Source organism: Aspergillus uvarum, assembly GCF_003184745.1.
Source record: "Aspergillus uvarum CBS 121591 unplaced genomic scaffold BO82scaffold_7, whole genome shotgun sequence".
Lineage (NCBI taxonomy): Eukaryota > Fungi > Ascomycota > Eurotiomycetes > Eurotiales > Aspergillaceae > Aspergillus > Aspergillus uvarum.
Window position 1 is genome coordinate 225,179 of NW_020291304.1, and position 16,630 is coordinate 241,808.

Genomic DNA, 16,630 nt, shown 5'->3' on the forward strand with positions numbered 1-16,630 from the left:
GAGAACGGCGAAGTTGACCTAGGTTGCCATACTACCGATTTCCCCTACGTCAGAGAAGATACCCACCCCACTGCGTTGAGCTTCTGCATACCATGTGGTTAGTATGCATCAAACAACTAGGTGGACGGTAGCACGAGGAAGCCATACACAGAGATTCATGATGAAGAGTGGTACCCTCGAGACGAGAGCCATCAGCAGTTCCCTTCAGTTCTCTCTGTGCAAAGCAAAAAGATAAAAACAAGGTAGACAGTCCCGAGCCGGACCCAAACAACCCGCAACCACAGCCCGCAAACCGCAAACCGCAACCGCAACGGGCGCCGCACCACAACGGCCACCGTGCGTTAAAACTACCTTCGATTAAATGGTACTTGCAGTAAAATCGATAAGGTATCAACCCTTGACGACTAGGTTCCATATTTCCTAGCACCTACAGCAGCCACATTCAAAGAACATGCCACATGCTGCCTTATTATCCAATCCAGCCTTACCGTCACCTCCCAACTCTAATTAATGCTCAAGGGATCTCAACCCTTGTCTAGAGACAAGATGGGGATTGGGAGATTGAGAAACAATGGCATGATCTGCTTGTCCGTTCATTCGTCAATCAACGAATTATTGGCGGTTTCATGTACCGGTAGTTTGTGCCAGAGGTAAAGGCAAAGACATCCATCCAGTCGATGCGTGACCCTACCTACATACAGTATACTCGTAAATCCTCATCCGGGATCTGGGACCCCCTCGAAAGGAGGAGGGAGGAGCGTCCAAACCCCGAAGTGCAGCAAAATGTCAGGTCGGCTTAGACTTCACTCGTTGATGTCCGGAATCACTATCAACTATTCCCACCAAAAAAAAAAAAAAAAAAAGAAAAAGAAAAAGAAAAAGGAAAAAACCCGGTTGCGCTGCTCTCTCGCAAAGTAGTCCAAACTCGAGAGCAACTGCACCACCCCGAAGTAAAGTCCCCAGGTTACTCGGTACATGCAGACACAATCAACCCGAATACCAAGCAAGACTTTAATACCTACTCAATAGATAGGCACCTAGTTCCAAGCTCTACTCTACTCCACCCATAGAAGGGCCAGCCCCTCACCGCCGGAACCCAAAGTTTAAATGCTGGCATTCCACAATAATTAGACCTCGAACTACCAATAAATCTTCAGTGCTCCGTACACTCTATCCTATGGGCTTGGAAATCCAGGTTCCAATCAATCGATCGGATCAGGCCAGACAGCCAGACATCTCGGATCCGAAAAACACCTACCGTAATTGCCAGAGACAACTTATCTCCGAGTGTGTGCCTTCACCCCTTCCCCCTCTCTTACCTAACAGTACTGTACTCAGTATAGAAAAAGAAACTCGACCCCGCGGAGATAATCACCGTACCACCTCCGTGCAACAAGAATGGACTAGTTCCACCCACTACAGAGGAAGATGAGCGCCGTTGGACCGTTAATCTAACAACAAAGTTTCTCTTCGGTCGGAGGTAAACCACTTTAGTTATGGCCGGATGTCTCCGAGGGGGCCGCTTCGGCCGGTAGGAATGGATGGGAGTCATCATCATCATCATCCCCCCCCCCAAAAAAAGGGTGTGCGTACCGTATGGGATGGGCTGGAGCACGTGGAAGACAGGAGGGAATGGCTCCGCAGGTCAAGATGAATGACAATTATAGAGAACAAAGGCGACTCTAGCCCTTTTTCTCATCTCGCTTGGTTTGTGTTGTACACATCTCCTACCGAGGACTCCGTACTCATACGCATACTCCGCACCACCATCGTCATTTTTGTTGTAAGATGCTGTGTCCACTAGGTGGTGCTGTACAGTACAAGCGAAAATGCCTCAGTCCCGGCCGGTCCGCCTCTTGCAGACCCTAAACCCGTCGCCGCCGTGGCACCGCCCTAACTGATTTGACCTGATCGTCGCAATGATTGTCATGATTATTTGCGAAATAAGAATAAAATGGACCCCCGCCTTCGACAAAATGGGATGCGGGTTGGGAAGAAAAAAAGGGGAAGAAAGGGCTACATTCTTCATGCAGCAGACGAACCATCAACAGTCACTACAGCTCTTTCCAAAGGTTGCGGTCGTTCATTCCTTTTTGTCGGAACAGGACATCGGGCGATTCCTTCCAGCGTCTTTCTGATCTCTGAGTTCGGCCGAAGCGGTTAATACTCGGCCGTTCAGACACTGCCTGCCTAATCCCGGATCCGTACTTGAAACAAAGGACAGGGGAAAAGGCAAAAGGAAAAAGGAAAAAGGAAATTTAGGGAAATGGTAGACCAACAAACAACACAATGCAAATGTCCAGGAGGCCGGCACGAACCCAAGTGGGAGGGGGCAAGGAACCACTGCACTGCATGAGGCACACGGACGCCCTCCCGGAAATACTCGTGACTGGGGGCTGGCTATCAAATTACTACAAGTACCCGCCGAAGTCCGGCTTTCTCCTCCCTCCTAGTTTGCTCCTCGGCCTCTCTAATTACTCGCAAGTGGCGGACCTTCTCCGAGGCAAATACCCCAGGTTCTAGCCAGAATGGAAGACACAAGCCATCCCCACTGCCCATGCTCACCAAGGCTTCGATCCGTGAGAAAGCAGGGGAAGTGACGCGATGAACACATGTGACCGATTGAATATGATCAGTATCGGTTGATTCTCAGGCATACCGACCGCGCTCCCACGGTGGGAGCGCCCACTTACGGGATCATCCAAAAGGGACAGATCAGAATCAAAGGCCCCGCGACTGGGGAATTTGGCTGCAGGCTACTGGAGACTCTCGCGAATCTCGCATAGTGGCCCATTTATTTCAAGCGTTCCCCGTACTCATGCTGGGAAAAAGCATTACATCTGAGACCCGATTGAGAATATTGTCAATATGTCCCTCTTGGGACGGCGCGCTATACGTCGGGGGGACAGGAACAGCTACCGAGGCAAGCCCCGCCGGCGATGGGGAAGTGAAGACTGTGGCAGGAGACAGGTTCGGGGTGGTCGTTGCAGTCTCCGGAACCGATAGCATCTTCTGTTTCTTGCTGTGCGCACGGAACGCGGCACTGACTTCGCGCAGGGCACGCAGCGATGAGGCGAGATGTTTGGCCGAATCGGTACGATTGTTTCGATCAGCTTCGCCATCGCCGTGCACATGGTCCGACAAAGCCGCCTCCAGTCTCTGGATCAGATCCCACGTGTGCGGGTGCAATCGCTCATTATTGTTGGCTACCAAGAGGAAAGCTGACGCGATCGTCCGTTGCAGGCTTATCCAGGTGCGGGACGCATGTGCATTGATCGAATGCAGTTCGATGAATGCCTGGATCGTGTTGCTCAGATTGGTCAAGCAATCCTCCTTAATGATTTCTCGCCGCTGCTCATCCATGTGTGCATCCGGATCCAGTGATACTCGGCACACGAATGATATGAAATACGAGGAATGCAGTCGCAGTTCGGTTCGTTCAATATGCTCCGCCAGAGTGGTACAGCGGTCTTCAAATCGCAGGTGTGGTGCTGCCTCAGCGAGGATCCGTTCAATACGTTGCTTAAACTCCCGGATTTCATGGTACCTAAGGTGACTATGATGGGTGAACATGAGGTTTCGCAACATCTCGAGAATAACGGAGATGATGCGGCACAGCGTCTCGAAGTAGCCCCGGTGGCCGGGCATGGATTTGGGATCGTATGGAATCTCGGGCTGGCTGATCATGGTGATCGAGGGTCGATCGTACGCCAGGGAAAAATGGCTGTTCTGGAAAGCCATCGCCCACCTAATCTCGTGTGTAAGTATTGCTGTCTGTTTCTCGCAAATCGGTGCTCAACGCCTTACCAGACTCTTCTCCGTGCCGCTTGCACAGCCCGAGAATATCCCGCAGTCTCGACGTGCAGACCCAGCACCATACACATGCGCTCGGTCATTCCTACAAACCACAATCAGTGTTCATCGAAAAGTTGACACGGCAGAAACAACACTCACCAAGCAATGTATACGAGGCTCCTGCATTCATGTTGTAGGATAGGACGCTCCCGATGACCAGCAAGATTTGAATGATTTCTACGGTCGGCTGAGATACATAGTTTAACATGCGCAAGCAGTGATAAGCACATGATACTATAGTCGGTCAGTCATGTCACAGCGGAGAGGTGGAGGCTGTACGAACCATATACCCACGAGGTCAATTCGCGTTCCTTGCCTGGTAGGTCGGACAATTGACAGCCCGAGGCTAGAACGGCAAAGAGGAGACTCAGGAAGGATACACTCATGCCAAACGGTTTAACAAGACCGTTAGCATCCGGTCGATATACACCGCCAGCAGCTTGTCGGCCTCGCAACAGGCGCTCCATATTGTCCTCGAGTCTTCCAACATCTGACAGCACCGGATAAAGCACGGAACCAACGTCTATATAGAATTTCAACAGTCTAGCCAGCCGAACCAGTCAGTCATTTCAACCCACAACAGAGGATACAGGGGCCGTGGACTCACTTTCGGCATTGTTCATCATCGGGTAGCACGCTACATACGCCGGCGATATTGAATGTATAAGGGTCGGACGACCACAAATCTACGAACGGGTACGCGGCGGATTCGTTCCCCATGGCCAACTCCGCGAGAAGGTCCTCTTTTGGCAACGCCTGTGCCGTATCCTCCGAGTTCTTCGACTTATCCAAGATGTCGATCAATGCCGATCGCGACCCAATATGGACGGAGCCAGTCTTCATTGTAGTTGAACCAAAAATCCCCTCCGAGGTGGGAGACACCTCATCCTCGGCGGGGAACACCTCTAATCGGGGTTCGGTGGCTCTTCGCGCCCCATGGGACTGGAACAAAGAGTCCAGACTGCCTAGGATTTCCTCCATAGTCCGCATCTTGGTGTTGATTTCGTCCCATTCCGATTGCGATAAAGTCACGACTTCCGGCAGGCCGTCTTGGGAAGTCGATCCGGTCGATCCCGGGTCGGGGCCGTAGGGAGCATCGCGACCGGACGAGAGGTGGGAGGACGGAGGGAGAAACTGAGGTGTAGTAGTTGTTGAGGCGGTCGCGGGGCCGTATTGGTCGGCGACGAGCGATCCGGGTCTAGGCGCCGAGGGAGGAGGACGGCCGTAGGAGCAGGTGAAATTGCGCTTGACACAATTGCCGCATGGCACATTGCGATCACAGCGAACTTTGCTGGCACGACATGGAAGGCAAGTTTTACATTCGCGAGGCCTGCGGCGGATGGGATACGTAGGCATATTGTGGTTAATGGCACGTGTTTGCGCTCTCACACACACACAGACCCCACTACTCGACAGGGAAACCGGGCAGACGTCAGAACCGGCCGAGTGGATGAGGAGGATCAGGCGAGGAAGGTCTAGTGTGTGAAACTGAGTCGGTGTGCACACTCATCAAGAATAGATATTATGTTACTCGATCGAAGAATAGAGATGCAGGGAAGAGTTGACAGGCCGAAGAGGATGGGGCTGGGATAGAGGTTTGGATGCTGAGAGGAGGAGAGAGGATCGAAGGCGTGCTATTCGCGCGAGGGGAGCTGATAGCGAATGGAATCGAGTTGGAGGGTGGGAGGGCCGAGGTGTCGGGAAGCGAACGCGACAGGTAACGATAGCGTCGAACAGAGCAGGGAAAATTCCGCACGGGGGAGAGGGGGCGAAGGGCCAAGGCACAGCCAGTCAATGGCGTTCAAGCCGGCACAACCAAGGCTGAGGTGACATGTTAGAAGCAGGCGAGGTCTCGACTGAGGGAGGGAGGGAGGGAGTAAGTGTGAGTGAAAATGAGATGTGTGGTAAGTGAGTGGTGGTGGTGGTGGTGGATAAATGGATAATATTCAGATCGATGCAGGAGCCGATCTCTTTTTTCGGGGAGGGGAGGGAACGGAGAAAAGGGCCCGGGGAAGGAATGCTGGACTAATAGGTGAGAGTAGTAGCCAGCAAACAAGCTGGAGGGGAAAGACGATTTGAATTAATTTCAGCTGGGAGTATCCGATCGAATGGATGGATTGGATCACAGTAGTGGCTACTACCTTTTTTTAGTCAGTTTATGTGACTAACTCACTAATACTTAGCCAAGTGGTTCGTGCAAGGACGGTTTGTTTTTCCCAACTAGTGCTCGCTAGTACATAGACTCAGGAGGGGACGATGAAGCGTAAGTAGCTAAGACCGTAAGAGAGATCAGAAGAGAGAGACACACAGAGTGATAGAGGGATAGAGTGACAGAGTGACAGAAAGCGCAAGACGCGGAATGAGCCATGATGAAAGAGCGAGAGGTTGACTGGGTCAACAATGTACGGCGGGAAGGTAATCAACTGGAATTCTGCCCGGGTTGGTTGGTCGATTTCGGGTTTAGCGGCGACCCAGCCATCCATGATTCCTCCCCCATCTCACCTATCCGAGATGGCGTGGTTCTAGTATCTCAACTTCTGCACATTGTCAATTTCTGGATGCATGCGATATCTCATATCTTCTACGGTTCTTCTCTGATTTGAATCATCTTGTTAACCCTGACATTCGGCTTTCTTGTCCAACGAATGAGAACGGATTGAAGCTACCAGAGAATTGTTAGCCGTACTTGTAGCCACCCCCGGCCACTGCCGGCCACTGCCAACCTAGTTAGTTGCCTTGCATAATTCACCCCCCAACCCCACAGCAATATCGCAGGAGCATAAGCATGGACCCGGCGCGGGATCCTATATTCATCTCACTGTTAAGATCGTCCCAACAAAAATAATCAAGCATAAGCAGCTGATTTATTACTTAGTAATTAGACCATATGTAAGTTACTTGGTAGTTCACTTAAGCATAAGGTTGTGTCAGCGGGGTGGTGGTCGCTGATCGGGTTCGTTCCGGCAGCCAGGTTTCGGTTCTGCAGGACCAGAAGACAAGTTGACCTCAGCCAGCAGGGTCAGGGGGAAGAATATTCGAGAGCAAAAGCTAAGTTGGGCACGATGCTAGGTGGATGGGACAGGCAGATCAGCTGATCACCGACGTGGGCTGATCCCGAGGTACCAAGTGGGTAACAATGTTGGTTGCCTCGCCTATCCTTTGATGTGTAGATCGTGGATCACAAAAGGGAGTACAAATGTAAAATCTCAATGTTGAGAATGCTTTGGAGATGAATATCTGGTGTTTCTATTCCAATTTAGTTTGGAGAAAAAGAGTTCTATGGTCGTTGCAATCCCGCCGGCTCCTGCTCAACACCCACACTTGCACATTATGCTTAATTTGACTACTAATTGCATGACTTCATGATGCATCAAAAGCCTCCACATAAAGCTTGTCCGAGACCATGAAGCGAAGAATAAGCTCGACAATCGTTCGCTCATTGGCTTGCCCGTGGTGTTTGGCCCTGGGTTGAGATTTATAGGTCAGTTTGTACGGAACTCGAGACAAAGAAATGGATAGATCGACAGAAAACGCCTGCGCATTCACGTCCCTTCGACCTGAGGAGACGGTCTTCACCCTGCCGAGTGGGGTTCAGATCAAGCAGATCGGGCCTCTCGGGACGCATGGTTGACAAGGAACATCCTGGTAGTCAGGTGCGGTTCCGTCATGTCTTAGAAGCCCCCGACGTGGTCGCGGGGGAGACCTGCGGTACAACCCACCAGTCATGCCAGCGGGCTTTGGATCCGACATCCGGAATTGTGACCCGAAGATTAACCGACTGGGGCGCTTGGGGGTTTTCGCCATTTCTCGAATCCGCTTGTGCTTTCAAGGCCTTCTTAACGGTTTCAATCGCGATACTGGCACCGATACAAGCCCGCATGGTATCTTTGATGTCTCGCTTCCAGTCCTCCTCGATGGCGAGAGCGGGACTGTCCTTCTCATCGGAATTATGCATGAATGCACCGTTGGCCAGCGTGGCTTCCCAAGCCTTTCGTGCTTCCGAAATGGCTTTAGCGGCACGCTCTAAGACGATATCATCGCTGTCACCTTCCAGCACCGCCTCCCGATGGTATTCGTCGTAAGGGACCAGCTCCGGTAAGGTGATCTGAAGAAAGGGCTTCATGCGGATCTCGTACCTTAACCGGTCGCTGGAGTAGGCCTGGGGTGAAGAAGTGGTCGGTAGGACACGGTGGCGAGCGAGAAGAACGTATAGAGCGTGCAAAGAGATAGCAAATGCATCAACAGCGACAATCTGTGTGGTCATCCTCTCGAGAAGTCGAATAGACTGCTGAAGTACGGCATGGCGCTCGAAGGCATCGCGCTTCTTAGCAGCCAGATCCGCCAAGTTGCGTTTTGCCGTGGCCACAGTAAAGGTACGAATCCGGTCGATGTGACCGAGGTGGGTAGAGCAGATGTGGGACAGGTACCAATACATCCCAGGTAGCTCTTCAGGCGCGTAAATAGAGAGCTCGAATCCGAGCTGTAAGATCAGACGGAATTGGCTCAATTTATGATGGTACGCCCAGCTGCTGAGGGGGTATGAGTAAGTGGTATCACCGTTGGCTAGCTGCAAAGGGGGCTCATTGCTCAATGTGCGAAGCTGCTCGTCAAGATCTTCGGCCTAGGAACGAGATTAGATTCCAGCCGCCGCAGCAAGGGAAAAGTGGGAACTCACTTCCATCTGCAAATTGTCCCAGTCTACAAGTGTATGGCAGACAGTCCGTCGGATACGACAGCGGTTCAAGCAGGCACTCCGGAATGTATCAACGAAAGGCTACATCGGTTTAACTCAATCGCCGGTCAAGATAGATGCGTTTTGCAGTCTACTTACCTGAGAGAAACGTTTCGTGAAAACATCCATGTGCTGCGCTATTTGGAATCGTGGATCCGAAGGCACCTCGATTTCATCCGCACTAGCTTGCAGAAGTATACTGGACGGAAGAACGATCTGTTCCAGTTCGTCATAGAGAAACTGCTTCACGGGAACCGCTCCGAGTATCGTCCTGTTGCTGACGATAAGGGACTGAACAAGAGATCTTATATAGACGGAAGGCTGAGGCTTTCGCGAAAGCAGAGTCCAGATGACCACCTAAGCAGGTTAGCATCAACTACGACCAGAATGAAACAAAACTCCCGCACCTTCAGGTTATACGGCCCTCGGTAGTCAAGAATCTCGAGCAGATCAATAGCATCCTGGCATAATCTTCTCAAATGCGCCAGCGCATCCTCAAAGCTAATCTTGACCATTGGACGAGGAGGTACAGTGCTAGCCAGTTTCCGTTGGATTTTGCAGTTGAAGGATTCAGGCACCTCTTTCCCTAGAACAGCTGACTTGCCCAGAAAGTCCAGATGAGATAGACAACTCAGAAAATGCGCTGTCGATCGTGTCTCTATCACTTCCACATCCTGCTCCAGTCCCCAGAGAAACTCTCGTCGGAAGAGCAAGCGAGCCCGAATAGCTTCCGCTACCTTCTCACTGAGCATATCCGGGTGTTCATCAACCCAGCGAATTGCATGGTCCAGGAGATCATGAAAGTGTTTTGAGTCGAAGTGTGACAGTAGGCTGCGATTATACAATTGTGTGACGAAGTCCTCCTCCTAAGAAGAAAGCAAACGATGAGTGAGATCAATGTACAACCAGCAGAGCACGGCAACACCTACCTCAAAATAGTACTCGGTGGTGACTCGCGCATGTACAAAATCGCAAGATTTCACAAGCGCGAGGCAGTAAGCACGCAGGACAACATGCACCATATCAGGAACCTTCTTGTTGTTTTGCGACTGACCCCGGCAAAAATGAGCGTTTTCGAGGGTTTTCGGTACGGGCCATAGCAGCCTATCGAGGTACAAGGAAGTGAAAAGAGTTTGGGAGAGAGGGTGGCCCATGTGCCATGCCATCTGCCATCAAGTTGACTCAGTTAGCTCACATGCTGCGCTTTGACAAAGACGACCAGGTCACACCTACCTCGTGACATAACAACTCGTCCATGATCCCCAGAACCTCTTCCGGAGCCAGCTCCCGCATCAAGTCGTAGTCGTCTTCAAGGGCCTGCGCGTGAATCTCTCCCGGGCCTAAGTAGCCGCTATCCATCTTCGAGTCCATGATCTGAGGAGCCACAGTATATCAGTCTTGGTGCTTGGGGTTCGAAACCAGTAGCCTGGCTGAGTATCGAGTCGCAACCAACCTCAAGGGCGCCAACGGCCTCGAAGAGCGTAAAGTATTCATCTTTGACCAGCTGACCGGTTCGAAGTTCTATTTCAGAAGGGATCAAGTCGTCAGTACACCACATTTAGGATTTAAAAGCAAGACCAGCAGGGGTGAGATGCGAACTTGAAGCAGCGATTGTGAAGTCATCTGTGATGTCGCGCGGGACAACAGACTCTGGAACGACCCGCATTGTCGGGCCTCGTACTTCGTTATTTGGCAGCATAGAAGTGAGCAATCATCTGCAGCCAGCTGCTAGACTTCCGAAGCCGGTCATGGATAGTTGGTTCAATGGTTTCAGTGGAGATTGGAGAGGACGCTGGAGAGCGGGCGAGGGGAGGCGGGGAGTCGGGGAGTCGGGCGGACAGGGCAAAACTTGCGGGAACGCAAGCCCGCACCGGTTGAGCAGGAAGGAGTTCCGAAGGAGCTCTTAAAGACCATGCCACACAAAACCAACCCAGAGCATTACGTTTAGCACAACAGGGAATTTACTTTGATCAATCATGAAAGCAGGAGGGACACAATCTTTTCTATTTATACCTGGTCAACGGGCCAATATTGCTACAGAGATCCAGTCCATTCCTGCATCAGAGTACCTCCCAAGACCTCATCAACCTCTTCCCAGCGCTCATTCTATGTATTCGAAAGTCGTTCTTGCGGAGAGAGAATCTATTTCGACTCAGCCTGGCCGGCGGTGGCCTGGACCTGAGCAAGGTTCTTGACTTCACCCTGCTTGCCGTTCTGGATTGAAGAGTGTGTTAGTCGCGATGCTTTGTACCATTGACCTCCGATATCCACCGGAGGGGCGTCCAGATACGAACCTCCCACTTAGCGAAACGCAGGTCCATCTGACCACGGCGCTCAGCGGCAGCACGAGGACCGTCCTTGAGGGAGCGGCGGACGGCGCGAGCGGCGACGGCCAGGTAGCGGTTGTAGCTGTAAAAGTCGGTCATCGCGTTAGTCAGGGCCTATGGTCGGAGAGCAGACGGACGTGAAGTGACTAGAAACGTACGTGAGACCAGCGGACTTCCAGGCGAATACCATTTTGACGGTAGAAGACGAATGAGGGATTTCGGTTTAAGGAGATGGTATCGCTTTCACTGTGATGCTTTGCAGACGGTCGAGTTCGGAGGATCGGGAACTCTGGTCATGTGACTCACGTGATACTGTCAGTCACCTGACCGTATCCGGGTGACGCAGACGGGCGGAGAGCCCGGTGTGAATCTATACTTCCTAATCGGGCAATACTATACGCAGCCAGGCTAAGCAAAGAGCAAAGAACACTAGGCTCATGGTCTTTCTTGATATGCGATCCTTGAGCCTCTTACGCTAATTGAGACGTCTGGGGCTAACTCAGCTGGAATTTTGACCCTAGCATCTCTCGTGTTGATCGGCTCCTATGAACCCTGATGTAATAAACCTAGGAGGTTGCACCGGGGTAGAGCCTGTTACTGTAGCTATCCTCTTACACTGATGTGTTAGTATGGGAATACACTGTAGCTCTGCCATCTCAACAAGTTCTGTGAACTTGCGCAGACAGATATCATCCAGATTAGCTTTAACACTTGGGTCCCGTACATAAACAAAAACCTTCCACTGGGTTCGCCGGGACAAAACTGCAGACAGAATACCATAGGCTGTGATTAGATCGTTGTTATCAGATGAGATGCGGGTCTTAGACGCGGGTCCTGGAAATCTGAGCAGTGTGTTCCCCTGGAAACTTTTCAATATCAGCCACTGCTCTAATCTTTGTGCGATTGCTCAACATGTAATCTGTGATCAGGTCCTGTCCGTTTCATAAGTGAGCTTTCACTCACCTAAACTCGCCTTGCTTCTTTATCTTCTTTTATCTCACTCTATCTTAATCACAAATCTACATACTCTACGTTGGTAAGTGAGACCCGCCAGCTATTTGTGATCTGCAAAATGCTTTTCTCTCTTCAAGATGCTTGACCAATAACTTCTAACCTTTCACATCCTTCTCATTATCTGAGAGCTGACTGACGTGACTCTTACGAAGAAATCAATCGGCGAGAGAGGCCCACGCAGATTCTGATTGGATCTAGACAAGGGCATTGGCTCTCTGGTTGGCTTCCCAAGTGCTGTCACCGTGAATGAGGCGCATATTGAGAGCTCGTACAGGATACAATGAGCTCCTCTCGCAAGTCGTCAAACAGGCCGAAGAAACGCGTTCTGGTACGATGGGATGGTATACATGCCTTTTTCTCTCTGCCTTCGACACTCATTTCTTGTCGAGCCTTAAGCTAACAATTGAAGAAAACCTGAACGAGCTTCTTCTCCTGACTGTACAATCTGTTTGTAACATCCAGTCCGTGAAGATTCCATGGACCGAGGTTGCCAGCACTATGGGACACAATGTCACTGAGGGAGCTATCGTTCAGCACTTGGCGAAGCTTCGCAGCCGTAGGGTTGCTGCTGGCAAGCCTGTACCTCCGCCCCTGCGACGTGGCGGCCTTGGTGCCGCGATCAAACCAATCGGACTACCATCAGGCAAAAATACGCCAGACAGCAAGCCTCAGCGAGTCATCGCAGGAACAAATCACAATGGTGAAACGGGAGCAAGTGATTTCGCGGACGTAGATTCATCATCGGATGAAGACTATGTGGAGGGAAGAGCATCGAAGTCACGCAAGAAAAGAACCAACACAGCTGGCTCGCGGGCCCGACGTAAGCGCAAGCCCGTTGTCAAATTGGAACACGACACTGATGGATATGATTCGGATGAAGAAGATGAAGACGACAGTCTCTTGGTCCCCGGTGCGGAGTTTCTTGATTGCCCCAATAGCATGAGCTCACCCCCCGGGCGTCAGCTGGGAAGCCCCGAAGACGACCAACCCAGGAAGATAATCGTACTCAAGTATGCGCGACCTGCCAATCAAGCTTCTACTGGTGACATCTCGGAACCTGTCTTGGGTTCGACGTCTAACGATGCTTTCATTGCATCGGGCTATACGTTGCAACAGCAACCTGCTGGGGCTGGTCAATTCCCACTTCAGAGCCAAACCCCTTCGGCCAACCTATCTGACACTTTCTATGCGAACGCTGTGTCATCGACGGAGAACAATATGCACTTAGAGCCTGGTGATCCTGGACACCATCCCTCAACCCTCTGGTTTGACGACGCTACACTTGGATATCCCAACGCCGTTTATCACGGGCTTTCCAACCCTGATCTGGATATCGATTTCTCTGGAAACCATATAAGTAATACAGACCAGCAATTCGATCATTTGCTTGGCTATGACGATGATTTGGTAGGCTAGTTGTTGTCACTCCACATGACGCTCTTGACATACCAGCACTTCAATGTCTCCTTTTGTGTCGAGACTTCAATGGCTTGGTGTCTTTTTTATCGTACAATCAAGCACAGCTCACCGTCTGTTTATTCATCTCTGCAATGATCATCGGTCTTTCTTATTCTCTGCCAGTCATCATTCACTGATAGCTGGCTAGTTTTTCTTTTCTATCCCACAAGGAGTGCCTGGCTATTTTCACCTTGCATGGCTTCAGATCTAGCGCTTTAGGCCTTCCCTGACTTTGAGCCTTATTCCCCGGCGGCGGTTCTGACGTTGATAATGGTTCTGTTCTAATAATGCTACCAAAAACATCCCTGGTTATTGATGAATAAAAGACAACATGTTCAATACGATGGTTCTTTTGTAGATCGAGTGTGGTTAAGTAACTTATCTTAACTTACAGTACGTTTGTAAGCAAGGGCCGATCATCGGGCAAGTGTTCTGCCAGTGACATCCGACGAGCCGGGCGAATTCCCTCGGATACCCGGCGGCCACGTGATCTTCTAGGAGCTTCTGCCAGCCAAGACAATCCGGGGATCGAGAACCGCCTGGAAAATTTTCGAGACTTTGGCTTCATCACCATCTTCTTTCATCTCTTCCCATCCTCCTCTTTTCTTCTCTACCTCTTCTCTCCCTTTACCCATCCTTGCTCTGAGAGTTCTGATCGGGCTGATTCTGTTTGATTGACCTCATTATCTCTTTCTGTCTGTTTCTGTCTTCTATTAATTTACCCCCTTCCTCAAGATGCAGAGAGCTCTCGGTTCCAGGACTTCTGTCCTTTCCGCTGCTTCCAAGCGCGCTCCCCTCTACAGATCCTCCGGTGTCAACCTGCAACAGCAGCGTTTCGCCCACAAGGTATGCTTTTCTTACCTCACCAAGATGCCAATTCGAGTATGCCAATGAGTCAATCCGCAGCCTTGCTAATTTTGTGTAGGAGCTCAAGTTCGGCGTTGAGGCTCGTGCCCAGCTCCTCAAGGGTGTCGACACCCTTGCCAAGGCTGTCACCTCCACCCTTGGTCCTAAAGGTCGCAATGTCCTGATTGAGTCTCCCTATGGCTCTCCCAAGATTACCAAGGGTAAGCATCGCTCTACATTTTCACTCTCGATCAACAGAGATCATCCTCGTACTGACGTGTGTAGACGGTGTGAGTGTCGCCAAGGCCATCACCCTCCAGGACAAGTTCGAGAACCTCGGTGCCCGCCTCCTCCAGGATGTTGCCTCCAAGACCAACGAGCTTGCTGGTGACGGTACCACCACCGCCACCGTTCTCGCCCGTGCTATCTTCTCCGAGACTGTTAAGAACGTTGCCGCTGGCTGCAACCCCATGGATCTCCGCCGCGGTATTCAGGCTGCTGTCGAGGCCGTCGTCGACTACCTCCAGCAGAACAAGCGTGACATCACCACTGGTGAGGAGATTGCCCAGGTCGCTACCATCTCCGCCAACGGTGACACCCACGTCGGTAAGCTCATCTCCACCGCTATGGAGCGTGTTGGCAAGGAGGGTGTCATCACCGTTAAGGAGGGCAAGACCCTCGAGGATGAGCTTGAGATCACCGAGGGTATGCGCTTCGACCGCGGTTTCACCTCCCCCTACTTCATCACCGACACCAAGGCCCAGAAGGTCGAGTTCGAGAAGCCCTTGATCCTGCTCTCCGAGAAGAAGATTTCCGCTGTCCAGGACATCATCCCTGCCCTTGAGGCCTCCACCACTCTCCGCCGTCCCCTCGTCATCATCGCTGAGGACATTGAGGGCGAGGCTCTCGCCGTCTGCATCCTGAACAAGCTCCGTGGTCAGCTCCAGGTTGCTGCCGTCAAGGCCCCCGGCTTCGGTGACAACCGCAAGAGCATTCTTGGTGACTTGGCCGTCCTCACCAACGGTACCGTCTTCACCGATGAGCTCGACATCAAGCTCGAGAAGCTCACCCCCGACATGCTCGGTTCCACTGGCTCCATCACCATCACCAAGGAGGACACCATCATCCTCAACGGTGAGGGTAGCAAGGACAGCATCGCTCAGCGCTGCGAGCAGATCCGTGGCGTCATGGCTGACCCCGGTACCTCCGAGTACGAGAAGGAGAAGCTTCAGGAGCGTCTTGCCAAGCTCTCCGGTGGTGTTGCCGTCATCAAGGTCGGTGGTGCCTCCGAGGTTGAGGTTGGTGAGAAGAAGGACCGTGTCGTCGATGCCCTGAATGCCACCCGGGCCGCCGTTGAGCAGGGTATCCTCCCCGGTGGTGGTACTGCTCTCCTCAAGGCCTCCGCCAACGGCCTTGGCAACGTCAAGACCGCCAACTTCGACCAGCAGCTCGGTGTCAGCATCATCAAGAACGCCATCACCCGCCCTGCTCGCACCATCGTCGAGAATGCCGGTCTCGAGGGCAGCGTCATCGTTGGCAAGCTCACCGATGAGTTCGCCGGCGACTTCAACCGTGGTTTCGATAGCTCCAAGGGCGAGTACGTCGACATGATCGCCACCGGTATCGTTGACCCCCTCAAGGTCGTCCGTACCTCCCTGGTTGACGCCAGCGGTGTCGCCTCCCTTCTGGGTACCACCGAGGTCGCCATTGTTGAGGCCCCTGAGGAGAAGGGCCCTGCTGCCCCTGGTGGTGGCATGGGTGGCATGGGCGGCATGGGCGGCATGGGCGGTGGCATGTTCTAAGCTGCTTCTGCCGCTTCTGCTACTCCATTCTCGTCTCCTATTTACCCCTAAACCTTACCTCCTTGTTTCTGAAAGGTTTCTCCTTCAAGCGTGTTGTTGCATAGTCCGGGTTATATCCTGATATATGGTTTCTGTTTCTTTTCCGTTTTTTTTAATGTGTCGCATGTCTTCTCTAAATCCTCCTTCCTATCTTACATCCGACCCTATCCTCCTTTTCCACCTCTTCTCCACTGGATCGGATTCCAAACTCATACCATCTCCACTCCGCTATTCTGGACACAAAAGTTCTCACGGAGTCCTGTGTACCATACCATGTACTTTATGTGTAAACCACGGTCGTTAGCTCGGTCGTGGTGACTGCGTCAATTATACTTTAATCGTTCAAAATGCCTGTGTCCGATCAAATACTGTAGGACCTCGTCATAACGATCCAGATCGTGGGCTGGTATATCATCATATCTTTATCCTGAAATATCGCTTTATAGGTATAGTGTAGTTTCGCCGTCATTTTACCAGTAATCACGTGATGCTACATGACTCTTTGTATGAGTATTTGTACTTGTATTTGTTATACTCTCTAAATCGCACGTACCCAG

General features: G+C 51.6%; 5 protein-coding genes across 5 annotated transcripts; 2 read left to right on the top strand and 3 right to left on the bottom strand.

Annotated features, from left to right (window-relative positions):
- Positions 1-2,799: 2,799 nt before the first annotated feature.
- On the bottom strand, positions 2,800-5,211 carry BO82DRAFT_274973 (cellobiose response regulator; the record flags this gene model as incomplete). The annotated part of the gene is made up of 5 exons (XM_025631102.1): positions 2,800-3,748; positions 3,808-3,898; positions 3,955-4,089; positions 4,139-4,398; positions 4,463-5,211. The coding sequence occupies 5 exons, from the start codon at positions 5,209-5,211 to the stop codon at positions 2,800-2,802; spliced, it is 2,184 nt and encodes a 727-aa protein (XP_025495491.1).
- Positions 5,212-7,090: 1,879 nt separating this feature from the next.
- On the bottom strand, positions 7,091-10,362 carry BO82DRAFT_351147 (N-alpha-acetyltransferase 35, NatC auxiliary subunit). The gene is made up of 8 exons (XM_025634344.1): positions 10,187-10,362; positions 10,041-10,108; positions 9,821-9,961; positions 9,517-9,753; positions 8,995-9,453; positions 8,687-8,944; positions 8,531-8,629; positions 7,091-8,476 (listed from the first exon to the last, which is right to left on the bottom strand). Exons 1-8 carry the CDS (start codon positions 10,251-10,253, stop codon positions 7,520-7,522), a joined length of 2,286 nt encoding a protein of 761 aa, XP_025495492.1. The 5' UTR covers positions 10,254-10,362; the 3' UTR covers positions 7,091-7,519.
- A 202-nt stretch (positions 10,363-10,564) lies between these two features.
- BO82DRAFT_182978 (ATP synthase subunit epsilon family protein) lies at positions 10,565-11,346 on the bottom strand. Its single transcript, XM_025630442.1, has 3 exons — positions 11,073-11,346; positions 10,882-10,996; positions 10,565-10,801 (listed from the first exon to the last, which is right to left on the bottom strand). The coding sequence occupies exons 1-3, from the start codon at positions 11,102-11,104 to the stop codon at positions 10,730-10,732; spliced, it is 219 nt and encodes a 72-aa protein (XP_025495493.1). The 5' UTR covers positions 11,105-11,346; the 3' UTR covers positions 10,565-10,729.
- Positions 11,347-12,208: 862 nt separating this feature from the next.
- Positions 12,209-13,739, top strand: BO82DRAFT_424056 (uncharacterized protein; the record flags this gene model as incomplete). Its single annotated transcript, XM_025640279.1, has 2 exons — positions 12,209-12,256; positions 12,391-13,739. The coding sequence occupies 2 exons, from the start codon at positions 12,209-12,211 to the stop codon at positions 13,342-13,344; spliced, it is 1,002 nt and encodes a 333-aa protein (XP_025495494.1). The 3' UTR covers positions 13,345-13,739.
- Positions 13,740-14,313: 574 nt separating this feature from the next.
- On the top strand, positions 14,314-16,319 carry hsp60 (chaperone ATPase HSP60). Its single transcript, XM_025634345.1, has one exon. The coding sequence runs from the start codon at positions 14,430-14,432 to the stop codon at positions 16,032-16,034; it is 1,605 nt and encodes a 534-aa protein (XP_025495495.1). The 5' UTR covers positions 14,314-14,429; the 3' UTR covers positions 16,035-16,319.
- The last annotated feature ends 311 nt before the right edge of the window (positions 16,320-16,630 follow it).